The sequence below is a fragment of the Vanellus vanellus genome, assembly GCF_965231255.1.
Source record: "Vanellus vanellus genome assembly, chromosome: 8".
Lineage (NCBI taxonomy): Eukaryota > Metazoa > Chordata > Aves > Charadriiformes > Charadriidae > Vanellus > Vanellus vanellus.
In genome coordinates, this window is record NC_138913.1 from 21,194,177 (window position 1) to 21,210,832 (window position 16,656).

The 16,656-nt window shown below is 46.4% G+C and overlaps 1 protein-coding gene across 1 annotated transcript in view; it reads right to left on the minus strand.

Moving 5' to 3' along the window:
• Positions 1-16,656, minus strand: part of SGPP2 (sphingosine-1-phosphate phosphatase 2) — a gene marked incomplete at both ends in the record, with an annotated part of 37,316 nt that overhangs the window by 16,471 nt on the left and 4,189 nt on the right. The window contains one exon of the mRNA XM_082487094.1: positions 6,142-6,300. Within this exon, the coding sequence (XP_082343220.1) occupies positions 6,142-6,300 (159 nt within the window). The remainder of the gene's footprint in view (positions 1-6,141; positions 6,301-16,656) is intronic.

Sequence of the window (16,656 nt, forward strand, 5' to 3'; positions counted from 1 at the left end):
CATGGACATTGTTCTCCAGAAAACACATCCACCTTGTGCTAGCTGCGCAGGAGCTTTACACAATGTTTGCCAAGGATTTGGTCGGCGCTATGGGACGTTCAAGGTCGCACTGAGCTGGTGGGATGCTCCAGCACTTGCATTGTCCCAGCCACAAGGTGAGCAGCACATCTTACAAGGAAGGTCTCCAGCCCACCACAAGCAGCGCCACGCTCGACAGCGAGCAGCAGCGCAGCGTGCATGTCATGGCGAGGGGCAGCAGGGGACAGGAGGAAGGAAGGGACAGCACAGACAGCTTCTTAAAAAATATTTACGTGTAGGAGGGAGGACTTCAGAAACACAAAACCACAACAAGATCAAGAGAGCCTGAAGGGCAGACTTTAGCCTGTTTAGGAGCATGGTTGAGCGTCCCTTGGGAGGCAGTTTTGAAGAGCAAAGGTGCCCAGGAAGGCTGGGCATACTTCAAGCAGGTGCTCTTAAAAGCACAGGAGAAGGCCATCCCCTTGTCTCGAAAAACGAGCAGACGGGGAAGACGACCAGCCTGGCTAAATAGAGAACTTTGGCTGGACCTCAGGAAAAAAAGGAAAGTTTACATTCTCTGGAAAAGGGGGTTGGCAACTTATGAGGACTATCAAGATATAACAAAGCTATGTAGGGGGAAAATGAGAAGGGCCAAAGCTCAATCAGAACTCAGCTTGGCCACTGCAGTTAAAGACAATAAGAAGAGATTCTTTCAGTATATCAATAGAAAAAGGAAGACTAGGGAAAATGTAGGCCCACTGGTGAATGAGACAGGTGCCCTAGTGGTGGAAGACACAGAGAAGGCAAAGTTACTGAATGCCTTCTTTTCTTCGGTCTTCACTGCTAAAGCTGTCCCTCATGAATCCCATACTCTGAAGGCAAAGGGGAAGGTCTGGAGAGAGGAAGATTTTCCCTCAGTTGAGGAGGACCGTGTGAGAGACCACTTGGCCAAGCTGGACATTCACAAGTCCATGGGCCCTGATGGCATACATCCGCGAGTGCTGAGAGAGCTGGCGGATGTTATTGCTAGACCACTCTCCATCGTCTTTGAACAGTCATGGAGAACAGGAGAGGTGCCTGAGGACTGGAGGAAGGCTGACATCACTCCGATCTTCAAAAAAGGCAAGAAGGAGGACCCAGGGAACTACAGACCAGTTAGTCTCACCTCTGTCCCTGGGAAGGTAATGGAGCGACTCATTCTGGATGTCATCTCCAAACACGTTGAGGAACAGGAAGTTATTGGAAGTGGTCAACATGGATTTACCAAGGGTAGACTGTGCTTGACCAATCTGATAGCTTTCTATAATGTTATAACTGGTTGGTTGGATGAGGGGAGAGTCGTGGATGTCGTCTACCTTGACTTTAGCAAGGCTTTTGACACTGTCTCCCATGACATCCTCATTATGAAGCTGAGGAAGTATGGGCTAGATGAGGTGACAGTGAGGTGGATTGAGAGTTGGCTGCGGGACAGAACTCAGAGGGTTGTGATCAGCGGCACAGAGTCTAGTTGGAGGTCTGTAACCAGTGGTGTCCCCCAGGGGTCAATACTCGGTCCAATTTTATTTAATATATTCATTAATGACCTGGATGATGAGGGGACAGAGCGTATCCTCAGCAAGTTTGCTGATGATACCAAACTGGGTGGGGTGGCTGACACCCCAGAGGGCCGTGCTGCCATCCAGCGTGACCTGGACAGGCTGGAGAGCTGGGCAGAGAAGAACCTAATGAGGTTCAACAAAAGCAAGTGCAAGGTCCTGCACCTGGGGAGGAAGAATGCTAGGCACCAGTACAGGTTAGGGGCAGACCTGCTGGGAAGTAGCTCTGAGGAGAAGGATCTGGGGGTCGTGGTAGACAGTAAATTATCCATGGCCCAGCAATGTGCCCTTGTTGCCAAAAAGGCCAATGGAATCCTGGGCTGCATAGGGAAGAGTGTGGCCAGTAGGTCGAGGGAGGTCATTCTCCCCCTCTACTCTGCACTGGTGAGGCCACAACTGGAATGAATACTGTGTCCAGTTTTGGGCTCCCCAGTTCAAGAGGGACAGGGAACTGCTGGAGCGAGTCCAGCGAAGGGCAACTAAGATGATTAAGGGCTTGGAGCATCTGCCTTATGAGGAAAGGCTGAGAGAGCTGGGACTCTTTAGCCTGGAAAAGAGAAGGCTGAGGGGAGACCTTATTATGGCGTACAAGTATCTAAAGGGTGGGTTGAAGGAGGATGGAGCCAGGCTCTTTTCAATGGTTCCCAGTAACAGGACGAGGGGCAATGGGCACAAGTTAGAACACAGGAAGTTCCGTTCAAATACACGGAAACACTTCTTTATGGTGAGGGTGACAGAGCACTGGCACAGGCTGCCCAGGGAGGTGGTGGAGTCCCCTTCTCTGGAGATTTTCAAGACCCGCCTGGATGCAGTCCTGAGTAATGTGCTCTGGGCAATCCTGCTTTAGCAGGAGAGTTGGACTAGATGATCTCTAGAGGTCCCTTCCAACTCTGAAAATTCTATGATTCTGCCTCCAAAAGTATAACTCACCAACATCCTAGGACATTCACTCTGTCTTTAGAAGAAGCCTTCAGACAAAAACAATAAGGTAGTTGACTATCTTATGATGGGGTTTAAGTAAGAGAAATTTGGGCCGAGTCTCCCAGTAGCAGGAAAAACTACTGTCACATTGGTGTGGTTCATCATCCAACACCTAAAACTGGGCAACTGTTACACCTAGCAGTTCTAGTGAAATACAAAAGGTTTCCAATTTAAACTTCACCTTAAATTACTCCCAGCTGGTCTGTTATGAAAGCCTCACCGGCACTTTTTCTTCAAGGGCAGAGTACAGCCGCCAGCACAGACAAAAGTCTCTTTCAATCAACACTTTCTCATCCTGCGCATAGCATTTTCTCTTGTATCTTACTTTTGTATTCTGGCATTTTTTTAGTTACTTACATGCCTGAATACAGTCTTACATGTTCTTATGCAATGTAATGTATGGCGCTTTAAAGAGTTTGACTTTTGAGTGATTCTGTTTATCAGCTGTTCCAAGTTTGTTTGGGTGAAATGTTGCAAAAGCACAAAAACTAACAAACACATAAGAACCACTAAACCCAAAGTTTGCAACAAAGTGAGGTTTCAAAGCAGCATCCAGGGGTTCAGCCACCGCACGGTAATGTCAGTGGCATCTTGATTGCAGGTAAATTCCTGCTGGTTATTAAACTCCTGGTTACCCTGAGAGCCCGAGTTCAGGGCTCATCATTCCCACGTAATCAAATGCCGACAGCCTTTGGAAAACTGTTCCCCTGAAAAAGCAAGATGGGAAACTAAATTGCCATGGATCCAGACCCGGGACCTTTTTAGACCTGCCGAAGATGTGGGCACCCAGTGATGCCGGAGGAGCGCGGTGAGTGCCCGCCTGGCACCACCAGCCCCCCAAACTCTGCCTTCACCCCAGTCAGCAGCTTATCGCGGTCACAGGCCGACAGCTTCCACACCTGCCTCAACAAAGTCCACGCTGGCCGGTTCTTATTTATATTGTATAAATTAAAGTTCTATAGGCTCAGAAGAGGTGCAGATATCTTTTACGTCCAAACACCCGGGAAAAAAATAACCAGAAAAAAATTTCCGAGCGTGCTGAATAGCAAGCAGAAACTGTAAGTATTTTTTTTCCAGGTCTCTACCTTACTTCTGAAATGCCACACCAAAATAACGCTTTCAACCCTGAAGGGGCGCAGAGATTAAAAAAAAACAAGCTGAGCTTTCACCTCTCCAGCCAAGATGTGCCGTAAATTTAAAGTACAATTGGGGGCTGGTTCACGGGAAGTTATTTTTCATCTCCGCACTCCCTGGTTGAAGTAGCGAGAGTCACGGGCATCAAAGCCTGGAATATGCAGATTCAAGAGCGTTTACTTCAAATTGCTGGCGAAGGGAAGCAAAGACACCAGGGTGCCTTCAGCACTGACCCAGCACCTTGCTCAGAGGCTTCAGGCAGTTATTTCCCTCATCCATCCACAAAGAGAAAGGTAAAGCCCACATATATACGGTGAATCCTCAGAGGAAAGGCACCTGAGAAGCGCAATGTGCTGCTCAAAGTTTCAAAAGTGCCTGGACGTGGCCATCCAGCTCAACGGAAAAGCACGAGCAGCTGGTTTCGGGGACCCAGGACTGCAGAAGACATCCCAAGGCACCAAGTCCACTCCTCTGCTGCTGCTGAAATAAACTCTCTTCAGAATTTTTCTTACTGCCCTTCACCCTTCTAGAGCTATTTCACAACCTCTGGCTTCAACTTAATTTATGACTGCCTTATGCACGTTGTTTCTTGTGACCGTGCTTTCGTTTTAAGAAGCTCCTTCCTTCCCCTGGAGTTTACAGCCAGCCCAGTCTTTCTCGACTTCATTTTGTTAGGGACTTATCTAAGCTCTCAGTCTCTGCTCAGGAAATATCCTGTTCCCTAATCATCCCTGGCCCCGCTCCAGTTCCACTTTATCTTTCTCAAATGCGGGTGACTGGCTCTGCATAAACTATGACAGAGGAGACGGCAGGAAGACCTGGTAAACACCATTAACGCTGCTTTAATTTTTAAGGGAAGAAACTTCCCCGACTCCCCCTGGGACCCCGACTCTGTCATTTCCAACCTGCAGCAGAAACCCACAATTACATACAATTAAAATGTTTTGAAAACTACAGATTGTCACAGGTCCGTGTATTTGAAAACAGCTTCTTCTTTTCAGTATCAAATGCAACTCCAGAACTCCCGAAGTCGGCGACTAATATTAATAATCGTAATATCACATGCTCGACTACGCTAATTAAACCAGCCTAGATCTGGCCAGCGCTCCGATGGCCACCTTGCAAGGTGAAGGCAAGGCAAGTCTGCAGAAAGGCATGCGAGGAGCTCTAAAGAGTCATTTTTTGAGCAATATGCAAACCCAGAAGGCAGCGACTACCAATTATCATCTTCTGTGGCACGTTTCCAGAAGCAGTAGGTGTACTGCTGGCCAAAACCCAACTCTAATTATACAGTGTCCACCTACTTCTAAATTTCATCTGCAAGTTATTTTGCATGTTCCCTTTATAAAATGTATTGACTAGGGTTACTGGCACAGAACAACTGACGCCTTCTGCCCAAGACCGCGTGCATTCGACGTGTATGACCCAATTCAAATTGGTTTTATTATTTCTCATCATATCATTTGGACGAAAGACGGAACATTATTAACCAAAACTGTTCACTGTAAAGAAACAAAGCTAGGTATCACATCCAAGTTTTTACCAAGCTTCAATTTCTCAAATCAATGTAGATTGACAGCTAAACCTCCAGGGTCTGCCATCTGCCAGAGATGCTTCCTACCTCCCTTCTTTGTTCTAAAACGGTCTTATATGGGGAGCAAAGATCTGATCAATACCAAGAGGAGCAATGGCAGTGACAAAACACCAGCCACTGCCAGACTGAAGTGCTTGGTTATCTACTGCTTTTCGGTGCCAGAATAGAAATACGTTATTCTGAATACCCCAAACTGCATTTGTGAAGGCTGAAGCAATGCTGAAGCCAGTTCATCTGAGAATGCTCTGGTGTTAACAAAAATCAATGCTTTTAAGTCTCAGCCTTCAACAAAGAATCTGAATATTCCCTCCCCCTCCAAGTGACTGCAGAAGCATCTTGTTTATTCCGCTGCAGCCTGCAATCCCCTTCTTGTCAGATTTATACTGATTTCAACAGAGGCAGAACTATATGAACAGGTTATGCAGAAGAGATGGGGGTAAGAGAAAGATGTCCTAAAATGAGAAAGAAGGATCCATAAAAATACCACGAGACATTGGAAAGGAAGTGTTTTCCCAACCGTTCTGCGCAAACCCTATCAAAAACCACTCAATAACTTATTAGGCAGAAAAAAATAAGTCAGTGCAAGAGGAAAGGGAGACGAACAGTCACCCTGTGACCGCTAATGCCACTCACCTCCTCTCTCGGCATCGCAATGACTCTGCTTCTGTGAACACGTGAGTTACACATATAAATAATGTTGGCTTTTTTTGTTTGAAGGGATTTTGTTTGTTTGAAGGGTTATTCTTACTCTTAAATATTCACTTGCTGCAGTTACAGACTTAACAACTACACGTTTAAATAAGTCACGGAAATACTTACAGACCAAATAATTATCATCCTTCTAGAGACAGAGTGATCCACGTTCCAGTAGATAAACGGAAGGAAAGTGATATAAAAAATCTCTTCGCCCAAAGCAGCCGAAAACTTGAACAAGTAGTAGTAGAAGTAGTTCTTCACAATATACTTCTGCGCGCAACCCTGGAAATTAGAGGATTTTAGAAAGTTTTAGTGAATTAGCAAATTATATCAAACATTTAAGATATAGCTGTTACAGTTCCCAGCCCTTAAACCAAATAATTTGTAGGAACAAGTGTCAAGAAATGAAGTTCAATTTTTTAATAATAAAATGAAGACTACAGCGATAGCTCGATTACATTCCCTGCAGATAAGAACCCTATTCAAACTAATTAAGGGTAGCAGTCGCATTGACAAAGATCTTTCACGAGACTGGGTCAGTCTTTCCTCCAGGGAAACCAAGTATATTTAAGAGAGGGTACCGATGAGCTAATTTTGAAGTTTCTACATCCGTACATAAAGAGAGCCACCATTGCTTTCGCTGGAAATATGTTTTGAGATGAACATAGTAAACCGCAATTCCTGAACCATTTAATTTAAAACTTGCCTCGTGATGGCAGGCTCAGCGGTCGCCGCTGCACGAGTGGATCCGGGGGAAAACAAGGCTGAAGCGGGCAGAGAGAAGAGCCGCCCCTGTCGCCACCAAGTTCTCACTCCAATATCTTTAAGTAACAAGAACCAGGTCGTCTTTTTAAACATTACCAGGCGATATATGGCAAACAGTGTCGGGTGACACTGTTTAGGACTTCATTTTATTAAGCTACAGGTTTCACTGCTCTCTGGATTCGGCAGCCGGGCGATTGCATTAGACGTACCCACCTAAAACAGACTCGTTTTCCGTCTTCTGGGCCGCACCCAACCCGCCGGAGCTGGGAAGCCACACGACAGCATATGTTATTAAGGCCATGACTTTGGTCACTGGTGGCGAGCGAGGTTTGCTGTTGCTGCCGTTTGGGACTAGTGCACCACCAAGAAGCCTCCCACCCTGTTAGCAGGAGCAACGTGCAAGTGAATCACATTTTATATGAACACCTGTACACCTCAGGAAAAAGGAGATATATACGAAGGGGGGGGTTGATTTGGGGGCAGGAGCAAGGGAGCTAATCTAGTCTCTCTCTGTCTCCTCAAAAAGAAAAACAATAAAATATGGAAGTTGGCTGTGTAAACGTGAGATGAAAAGAACTTCCTAAAGAGGAGAGCTGAGAAGGGATCGTGAAGGTTTCAGCACAGACACACTAAGTTAAGATATAGCTTTGACCTAAGTTCCTAAAATTCTTCTGAGAGGAAAATTATTATGCTTGGGCTTGACTGTGTAACTAATCTACCAAAGAGTAATTCTCAACCTACGTGATAGTGAGAAAATGCAAAAATCATCTAAGGAGTCTAGACATGCAACTGTGACTCATTGTAAAAGCCATTAGAAGTTCCAGTCCCTTAATCTGCTTTCAATATGGAGATGAGGCAAACTGCATGAAAACAACAAAAACAAAATGGAAAGAAGTTGCATCTGTTCATCTATCACAGGGGAAAAAAAAACAAAAAACAAAAAACAAAAAACAAACCAACAACTTATTTAAATTGATTTTTGCATCAATAAAGAGAAAAGATGAGTCAACGCTTTTGAAGCACCGGGGTCGCAGGAGCGTTCCCCCATGTATTAGTAACAGAGGTCACGGGTCAGGTACTGGCATCCCTCTAAGGTAATTCAGCGGCGCGCGAGGGCTGGCCGAATGACAGAGCAATCAGTCTAAGTGCTTCGAGTCTCATACGCCACTTAGAAATCACCCCCAGTGCAATTAGCAACTCTGATGCTTCTGTCTGAGATCCTGAAACCCTATTTGGTCACACTTACATGGCCCCAAAGAAAGCTCTCTTCTGGCATCGCTAATTCCTCAATTAAGCATCCATCTCCAATGTATTAGGAATTATGTGCTCGCGTGCTTTAGATCAAAAATGATCAGACATATCCCTAAGGCAACTCTTTTATACTTGGAACCTCGCGGGACGAGGGATAAAACTCTCTAATTCCAGTAATCTGTTTTGTTGGGGAAAAAATAAAAATAATATTTCAGGTTCTAAAAGAAATTTGGAGTTAAAAAATATTTCCGGGCAGTAGGTAGGGCCAAGTCCTTCCATGTGATTTTTAAAGCCTTTCTTTTTCTTTCTTCTTTTCCTTTTCTGTCAGAAATCGCTCCCCACTTGTTTGGGGTTTTTTGTTTGTTTGTTTAACACTACTTTTTTGTTTGTGTTTTTAAACACTGCACCAGCAGTTGTGGACAGCCCAACAGGTGAGGCAGGGGACAGGCAGATCACCCCTGATACATAATGGCAAGAGCCACACGTTGGGCATGCGAGGTGTCACACAGTCGCTCCACTTAATTTTAGGTAGTGTACGGTAATAAAAAAAAAAAAAAGCAATGTTTTAATTCATTGCGATTGTAAAGCACTGTAAGTACCGAAAGTCCACCCCATGCACCTTTGCACCCCGGGCGGTGAGAGGTCTAGGCGGGGTTGCAGCAGTTCGCTCACATTTACTATTTATACCCATTATTTCAGCAGAAAGAATAGACGGCTGTGCTTTGTGAAGTACCTTCCCTTTTCATTCTTGTTCTAACCCCAGGGCGGGAAAAAGCCATTACAATTATTTGCCTGAACATTTAGCACCTTCTAACGCTCTCAGAAGTTTATTCAATCTCTACTTTTAAATAACTCTGATCTTTAGAGTTGTTTATATTTAATGTACTGAAGTGACCCGATGCCTTCCGCAATCTCTGAAGCGCTTTCAGTGAGTCAGTCCCTCCATCCACCTCCGTTACTATTCGGTCTGGATCAGAGGAGTTTTAATGGGCAGTAATTAAAGCTGTAGAGAAAGTCAGAATTTCAAGAACATTTCAGCAGCAAGGTGTAAGAAGCCACCACGTTCGCAGGCACAGAAGACCGGTAATTTCACACAAATGACCCTTCTCATCAGCTGTAAAATATCTATTTTAAAAAAGCTTAACTGCTTAAGTTACAAGAGACTCACACGTTCATGTCAGTCTCCATAAATTTAAAAACTCACCTGAAGTATCGGCACAGAAAATGGCTATTGTAAGCCACCCTAATGTCACAGTCTCCACATGCTGGTCACGGGTGGGTCACCCACACCAGGCGCTGCCCCATGCGTGCTCGGGCACCCAGTCTGCCCCCCCCCCCCAGCACCCAGCCTGAACCCCCCCCGCAGCACGAGCATCCCCAAATCCCCCCTGCGGAGCGGTAATGACAGAGCCTGGGGAGCAGATCAAACCACCACCACGGGGTCTCTCGGGGGACACTAACGCGATGACACAGCACAGCAGGAATCCATAGTTTTAGGCAGTACATACATGAAGAATATTTGGCCTTTGTAGCTCAAGTAAAGGAACGGCAGCTGAACCACTGATGTAATGGATTTAAAAATGTATTTTTTAGGCAGAGACATAGCCCCAACGAGGCAAAAAAAAAAAAAAAAAAAAGCTGCGTAAAGATACCACTCCTTCCAATTCCTGTAGGATCTCTCTCATCAGAGCACTAAACAGGCAGCAGCTCCCCCTGCCCTGTCTCTAGGGACAAGCTTTGCAGCATCAGACACCGAAGGCTCAGAGCCTGACCCAGAGATACCTTTAACCAACATTTTGTTCTCAGCTCTCAATTACTTCGTCTCTTTCAGAAGACGTGCATGTTTAATTAACGTTCTTGAAATCCCATGCTTCCCTTCCAACAGGATTGCCTTGCAGAAAATCAGGAATTTCCCTCCCAAAGCCCCAAGTTAATATATTGAGATATTTCTCACTTAAAGGAGGAGGGTTTTTTTACGCTGCAAAAAGGCACAAAATTTAGAGAAGCCACCAAAGACCAGGCACAAGAAGAAAAAGCAAAAAATTCCCATCTAGATGCTGCTGTACACAGAGACAATAGGAATCAGACGATTCAGTCCCGCAGTGCAGTACTGAGCGGAGTATAACCGGTGGGGGGAAAAAAAAAGCCTTCTGTATTGCAGTATTCTGTGTAAGCAGTCAGTTTTATGTCACTTCTATGTTTATGAACTCTACCCAGTTAATAAAACAACTTATGACGTCACAACCAAAAATTAGCCATCGCTGATGAGATTTTGGAAAATAAGAAAAAGCAGAAACCATGTTATCAAAGGCTTCAGCTCTTCCATCTGCCTGCACAGCTAAGTGTCAAACAATTTCGGAGTTCTCTGAAAATCCAACATGCAGCTGAGAGCAGCCAGTGACATCGCCAGCACCCACGCATCCGACGCGAGAAACTCACTGCTCTGAGATGAAAGACCAGTGTGGCCAGTAAAAAGGGGCTGTGCCCCAGTGGGAACTCCCGGCCTGGCCATGAGTCCCTCGCAGGGAGGGGTTGGGGGGCACAGGACCAGAGGTGAGGGAGGAGGCAGCAAAGGAGGGATACAGACACACGGAAGAAGCGGCAGAGATGTCGGCAAGACAGCAGGACACAGAGCCTACAAAATGCACATAAGGAGCGCCAAGGCGTGGAAAGCGTATCTAACCAAGCTCATATATATGTGCAGCTTCCCACTCTGTTCAAGCACTTCTAATCAGGTGTTTTGTTTTTTTTTTTGTCTTTTTCCCCACCTCCAGGATGTGATGCAGCCAGTTAACAAGAGTTGTACAGGTTTATATATTGTCCTTGTTATTGGAGAGACCCCTAGAGCTAACCAAAACCTGAGAAACATGAGGATGGAGATAATTGAGAAACTCCTCCTCCCGTGCTATAAAGTTCTGACCGGCTCTGCTATTAGCAGAAAGGGCTTGTTGACTACTACACAAATAGGCAAAGTCCAACTCGCAGCTGTTGTGCACACATTTATAGTGGCATGCACTAATGGCATAATGATTAGGGACGTGGCCTGGAATCATCACTTGATGCAGAAGCGAGACAATCTCTGCATGAGAAGTAATAATGTGGGAGCTTCGAGCCAGACAGCCATAATGCTCTCAGTAGTCTCAGGCAAAGAACAAGCGAGGAGTCAAAAATCAGGAGGACTTCTGGTACCGTTTCAGTAGTTTCTTAATTAATTCAAAGCACTAAAAAAGGCCATTACATAAAGCTCTCAGCAAGGTCTTTGAGCGGAGCAGTGCCGCACGGGCAGCGGCACCGGGGACGGCCGGCAGCTGTCGGGCTGAAATGGGTCAGGCTTTGCAGGACCAAAGGCTGGGACCAGTCAAGTGGGAAACAGGAAAGCTGTGGCCGGGATGCCCACCAGTGCTGTCACGCTGGGCACAGTGCTCGCCCAGTCAATGTCGCGCCATCCATCACATCTTACATCAGTGCACCTTCACCCAAAGTTTCCCATTCAGTCTGGAAAAGATGGTCAGCCCAGACACACACACACACGCACACACACACTTGCATGGTCAACACACACCCAGCACGCCGCAGCTAGGACGTGTCCAGGACTTAGTTAAGACACCTGAAGATTTCATTTTTTTAATCCTCTGATTATTTTCCTTTCCACTCCAATTAGTACTCAGGAGGTAGACTGAATTATAGGTTATATTTCTGTACATTGCTCTTGAAGTAATGTAATTAGCCCTCCTTCCTTCTGTTGAAAGAACACAGGTAGACGTAACAATCTGCCAAGTCATTTAAATATAAAGTGGAATAAAATAAGACTAGAGTTTACAGAGCACTGGCTTAGGCAATTAATAGCAAGAATCAATGAAGGAAGAAATTGATTATGTCATCTTCCTAAAAGAAAGCCTTCTTAATTAAAAAAATAATAAAAAAAAAAATAAAAAAAAGCCTGTAAGTCTCTTTCAGAGACATAGGGGAACGGCTGCTCACGAGGCTGAGACTGCTCGCGAAGGACTGTGCCTGCAGTCAGCTGGAGGGACAGCCCCGTGTTTCCTGAGAGACAGCCTAACCCAAGCCTAGCCCAGCTTGTCCACCAAGGACGGACGGTTTACACTCCCGTCACCCCGACAGAAGTTTGTCCAACCTGTCCTTCCCCACACCCACGGTGGAGGCTGCCCCGCTCGCTCCAGGCAATCCCCGTGTGCTGTGCTCTCCCTGACACCTAGCCTGAAACTTTCTCACTGAAATTTAAACCTATGACTATTTTCTTATCTACCGCAGACAAGGGACAAATTGGTTCCTCCCTCTGAAGGCTGACATGGGAGAAGCTTGTCACAAGCACGCAAAAAGGACATAACCGTCCTCTCTTCCACTGCTTAATCGCCTGGTATTTCTTACAGGAGACAGTAAGCATTTTCCAGACACAGCACTTAACACAGCTGCCTTGAACTACAGTGCCCAAAGTTCAGACACGACACAGCAATCCTCAAGGAATAGTCCTGCACAATTTCATTCATTTGCAGGCTGTTTTCAGAGTAGCATTCCACCACTGAAGCAGGCTCAGCCCGTCATCTCCTCTAATATTTTTTTTTCTCCGTGAAAGCACTACTAAGCCTATCGTTTCCCCTTCTGTAGTTGAGTATTTATTACACCTGCTTGTTCAATAGGTATCTGCATCTATTAAATGAAGTCAGTTTTCAACCATACCTTCAACTTGACAAGACTATTTGATTTCTGTTCTTGTCCTCCAGCCTACCCGCAAGCTCCTCCTAAATTCACCTCCCAGGCAGCGTGGCTCCCACACCTACATTTCCAGCTAGTTACTTCCATGTGGCTATGAAACCTATTCTGAGGAGCCCCTGTACTCATGGCTTTTCATTCAAAGGTGTTCTTCACAGCATTCAAAAATCACAGGCCATTCAACTTCATATATTGCTTTCTTAGCAGATGCCTGGAGAGTTGGCATCCGTGATTTCTACCAGCTCGTACGCTTTGGAACTTGTGCTAGTTGCTAATAAAAAGGCAAGATCATCTGATCTTCTCCACACGGTGGTCTCATGGTATCAGAATGATGTTTCAGCCCTTTTCTTCCAGTATCATTCAGAGAAACCCAAAGAGGGCTACCTTCCACCACGGTCTTCAGACTTGTGAGCAAACATCTATACACACATCCCTGACATGGAGGGTAATGTCTTGGTCCTTACTTCCTTGCACGCTCTCTATGGAAAGCTGTCCCTCTCATGGCCATTCCAGTTGCCCGAGTAACTCCTCCGACGTCCAGTTCTTATGCTTTTGTTTTTAATCACCGATGAGTGTCAACAGCAGTTTCCTGCCAAGAAAGCCGCACACCACCAGCGTAAGCAGGGCTGCGTGCACCTCCTTCTTGCTGAGCTCTGGGAAGGCGGCTCACCTCCTTCAGCCTCTCAGCAAGCCACCAGCCCTGCCTGGCCAGCCAGAGGTTAGGCGGGTGGGACACGGCTGTTGCAGGTGCCCCCACCAAAAGCGGTGGGTGAGCTTCCCACGAGCTTCAGCATCCTCCTGCGTTCCAGGAAGAACTGGCTGGTTTGTGCAATGAGGAAGTAACAGGGCGAGAGAGAGGAGGGAGAGGGAAGGGCAGAAGGAAAAGGCCTCCTTCCTCCCTGATTTACAGTGGGAGAACAGGTTTGTTTAATTGCCTTTTAATTTGTAAGAATTAGATTGCAAATTTGTGAGGTGCACTACGGAGCCTCCACCTGAAAGTGTCCGAGGAAGTCATTTTAAGGGTTAGGTAGCTGCAACGTCTGTGGACAGAGGGGAGGAAATCTTCAGCTAAGGATCAGAGAAAGTAAATTACAGAGGGCTCAGGAGGATGGAGACTCCTGCTTTGAAACGGAGATCAAAAAAAAAAAAAAAAATTCCTCTGAAACTCAAACATATTTCATATCTCCAAAGGTTGAGTGTTACTAAAAGTGTTTTTGGACAGAAGAAGGATGCGTCACCCAACAACAGTTTCCAAACTGCACAGCATTAGACGGCCACCCTGCCCACACACCAGCTCCCTGCGAGCACCACCACCTTTTTTTTTTTTTTTTTTTTTTTTTTGACTTCCTGCCAAAACACATGAGTCAGAGCGTTACTAGGGCCTGCATGGCTGCTCCATACCCAGGCTGCATCGGAGACCTGGAGAAGGAAGAGTGGGAAGCCCCTCAATCTGCTTTTTCCCCCAGCATGCCTGCACTTGGGGACCTCCCAGCTGACGGCAGCCTAACCCGGCAGAAGCGTACAGGAACAGCCAAATGACCAAGAACTTCAATATTATGTTTCTTTTCTGAGCAAAACACTTATTCTCATCTTAAGACTTGGTTTTAGAAGTTAACTATAGGCTGGAAATTTTACACCATGGATTAGTCACGCATTTCTACCCAGCAGCATCATGAGCGCAGTCAGGCTGCTTCTGCACAAAGATGGTTTCCACGGCAGAGGTCTATTTTGAGAGGGACGGAGCAGCAAGGCTGCTGGAAGACAAATGGGCAGAGTAACATTATACCATTTCCAGATAACTATATTTTTTTTGTTTTTTAATCTGTTATAATCAGGCAACAGCTCAGGGAGAAGTGACTCCTTCCCCAGCAGATAGTTCCAGGAGTCAATTCAAAGAGCAGTTTTCTAAGGTAGCGCCGAAAAAGGCTTCAGGTTAACTATCACTGCAAGTACACCGGTCCCAGGTAGATGTGCTCCTGGAAGGCAGAGACCACTGTAAACGAGAAGGGACGAGGTGTTCACATTGCAGCCATGACTGCAGAGGGGCAAGCTGGGGGACACCTCAGCCGCCAGCCAGCCCCTGGGGACCAGAACCGTAGATAAGATGCTCTCAATTCACTCGCTGCCTCACTATTAGTTGCAATTAGTGCAGGCCGTGCTGATGCCAGCTCCGTTTCCGATGAGGAAACGCACAAGGACACCGACGGGTGACCCGATGTCACCAACGAGCACTGTTCAAGCAGACGGCCGGGATCTTTTACGCTGCTAAACAAGCCTGGCTGAAGCCCCCTTGGCACTCCAGCAGCCTCCATGCGCCAGCACAGCTCGGCAGGTGCTTGCAAGGTTTAACGCTGCAATCAGTGCCGGTTCACTACTCACCCTGGCACCTCACAGGTGGGGGTGACACTGGCACAGCGGCCACCCTGCCGCACGTACCCCCTGCTCCTCCCCAGACCCCTCTTTACAGTGTTTTGCTTATTCGGTCCTCTGCTTCGTGCCATACATCCCGGTCCGTGGGCCTTAGGAACGGCAGGGAACAGGTTCCTCGCTGCTAATGCCTCTGAGCCCTTTCCCGTGCAAACGTCGGGTCTTTCTGGAACAACCGAGGTGTCTGACACTCTCCTGGAAAATACAGCACCTCAGCGCTCTCCCTTCGCACAGAGAAACGTCAACAGGGAACACTGAAGGCAATACACCTAATTAAAGTAGTTAGCATAAGTAAGCAGTTATAATTACGTGAAGCCGAGGTAGCTGCAAAGGGGAGGGATAACGACGACCTGCTCTGCTGTTACGGAATGACCACACAGCTTCGTGCATGCCAGCAGGCTCAGGGAACTCGATCAGCTGTAGTTTGCAACAGTCAGTTGTCTTCAAAAGGAAGGATTAAACATACCTTTTTTTTTTTTTTAATCTAGCAATAAATATTCACAAATATAGTAATAAAATAAAATAGTAATAAATTAGCGATGTAACCCTATATTAAAGCATTCACATACCTCTAAATCTAGACCAATAGCAGTTTACCCTGGAAAAGAAAGTTACCGGTGCTAACTATACTGAACTGATATGAAGCCCTATAAAGCAGGAACTTGAACAGTCTTTTTAAATAAAATCTCATGGTTTAAACAACACTACCTGTACATTCTGGACCTTGTATTTACCTGCCATAGCAGTCAATAGTCACCTTCTATTGCCCAGGTGACCCATAAATATTCCCTGCAGTGCATATACGCGAGGTAAAGTAAAAGAACTGGCTGCCCAAAGGAATTTTCCAGGGAGAACAGATTTTCCTCTGGCCCCTTGCCCATTAAACTTACCCTTCTTCTTCAGAGACCCAAAGGAGAAAGATGACAGCGGATGAGCTTTTATTCTTCTCGTTGATATCTGAACTAATGGCCCGAGACATTCCGCAGAATTACAAAACAGTAAGTGGCTCACCTCCAAGTACTGGAATTAATCCTAGGATCCTGACAGCTCCTCGCTGCGAGGTCCAGCAGCCTCCAAAAAGATGACTCAGGCGGTGAGCTGGCAAGCGCTGAGTCACGAAGCCCCTAATCCTGAGCGTAACGACCCGGGCTCCCTGCGCGGCCCCTCACATGCCCCCTGCACCACCACCCACCCCACCAGCAGGCACCTCACAGCCACACAGGGTACCTATTACAATCAGCAAGTGAAGTTTCACAAACTTTTATTAGCATCAGGTGTTTCTGCAGCAAGAATGAGAAGGTGACTGGCCACTGGTAACAAACGGCACGGGTCTAGCTTTGCTGCCTGTTCTCCGGAGGGGACACTGGTCTTCTCGCTGAGGAGCGGCAAACCCAGCACTAACAGGTCTACATTGGGTTGCTGCACACTGCTTGCATCTTGGATGCGACAGTACTTGTCATCTTC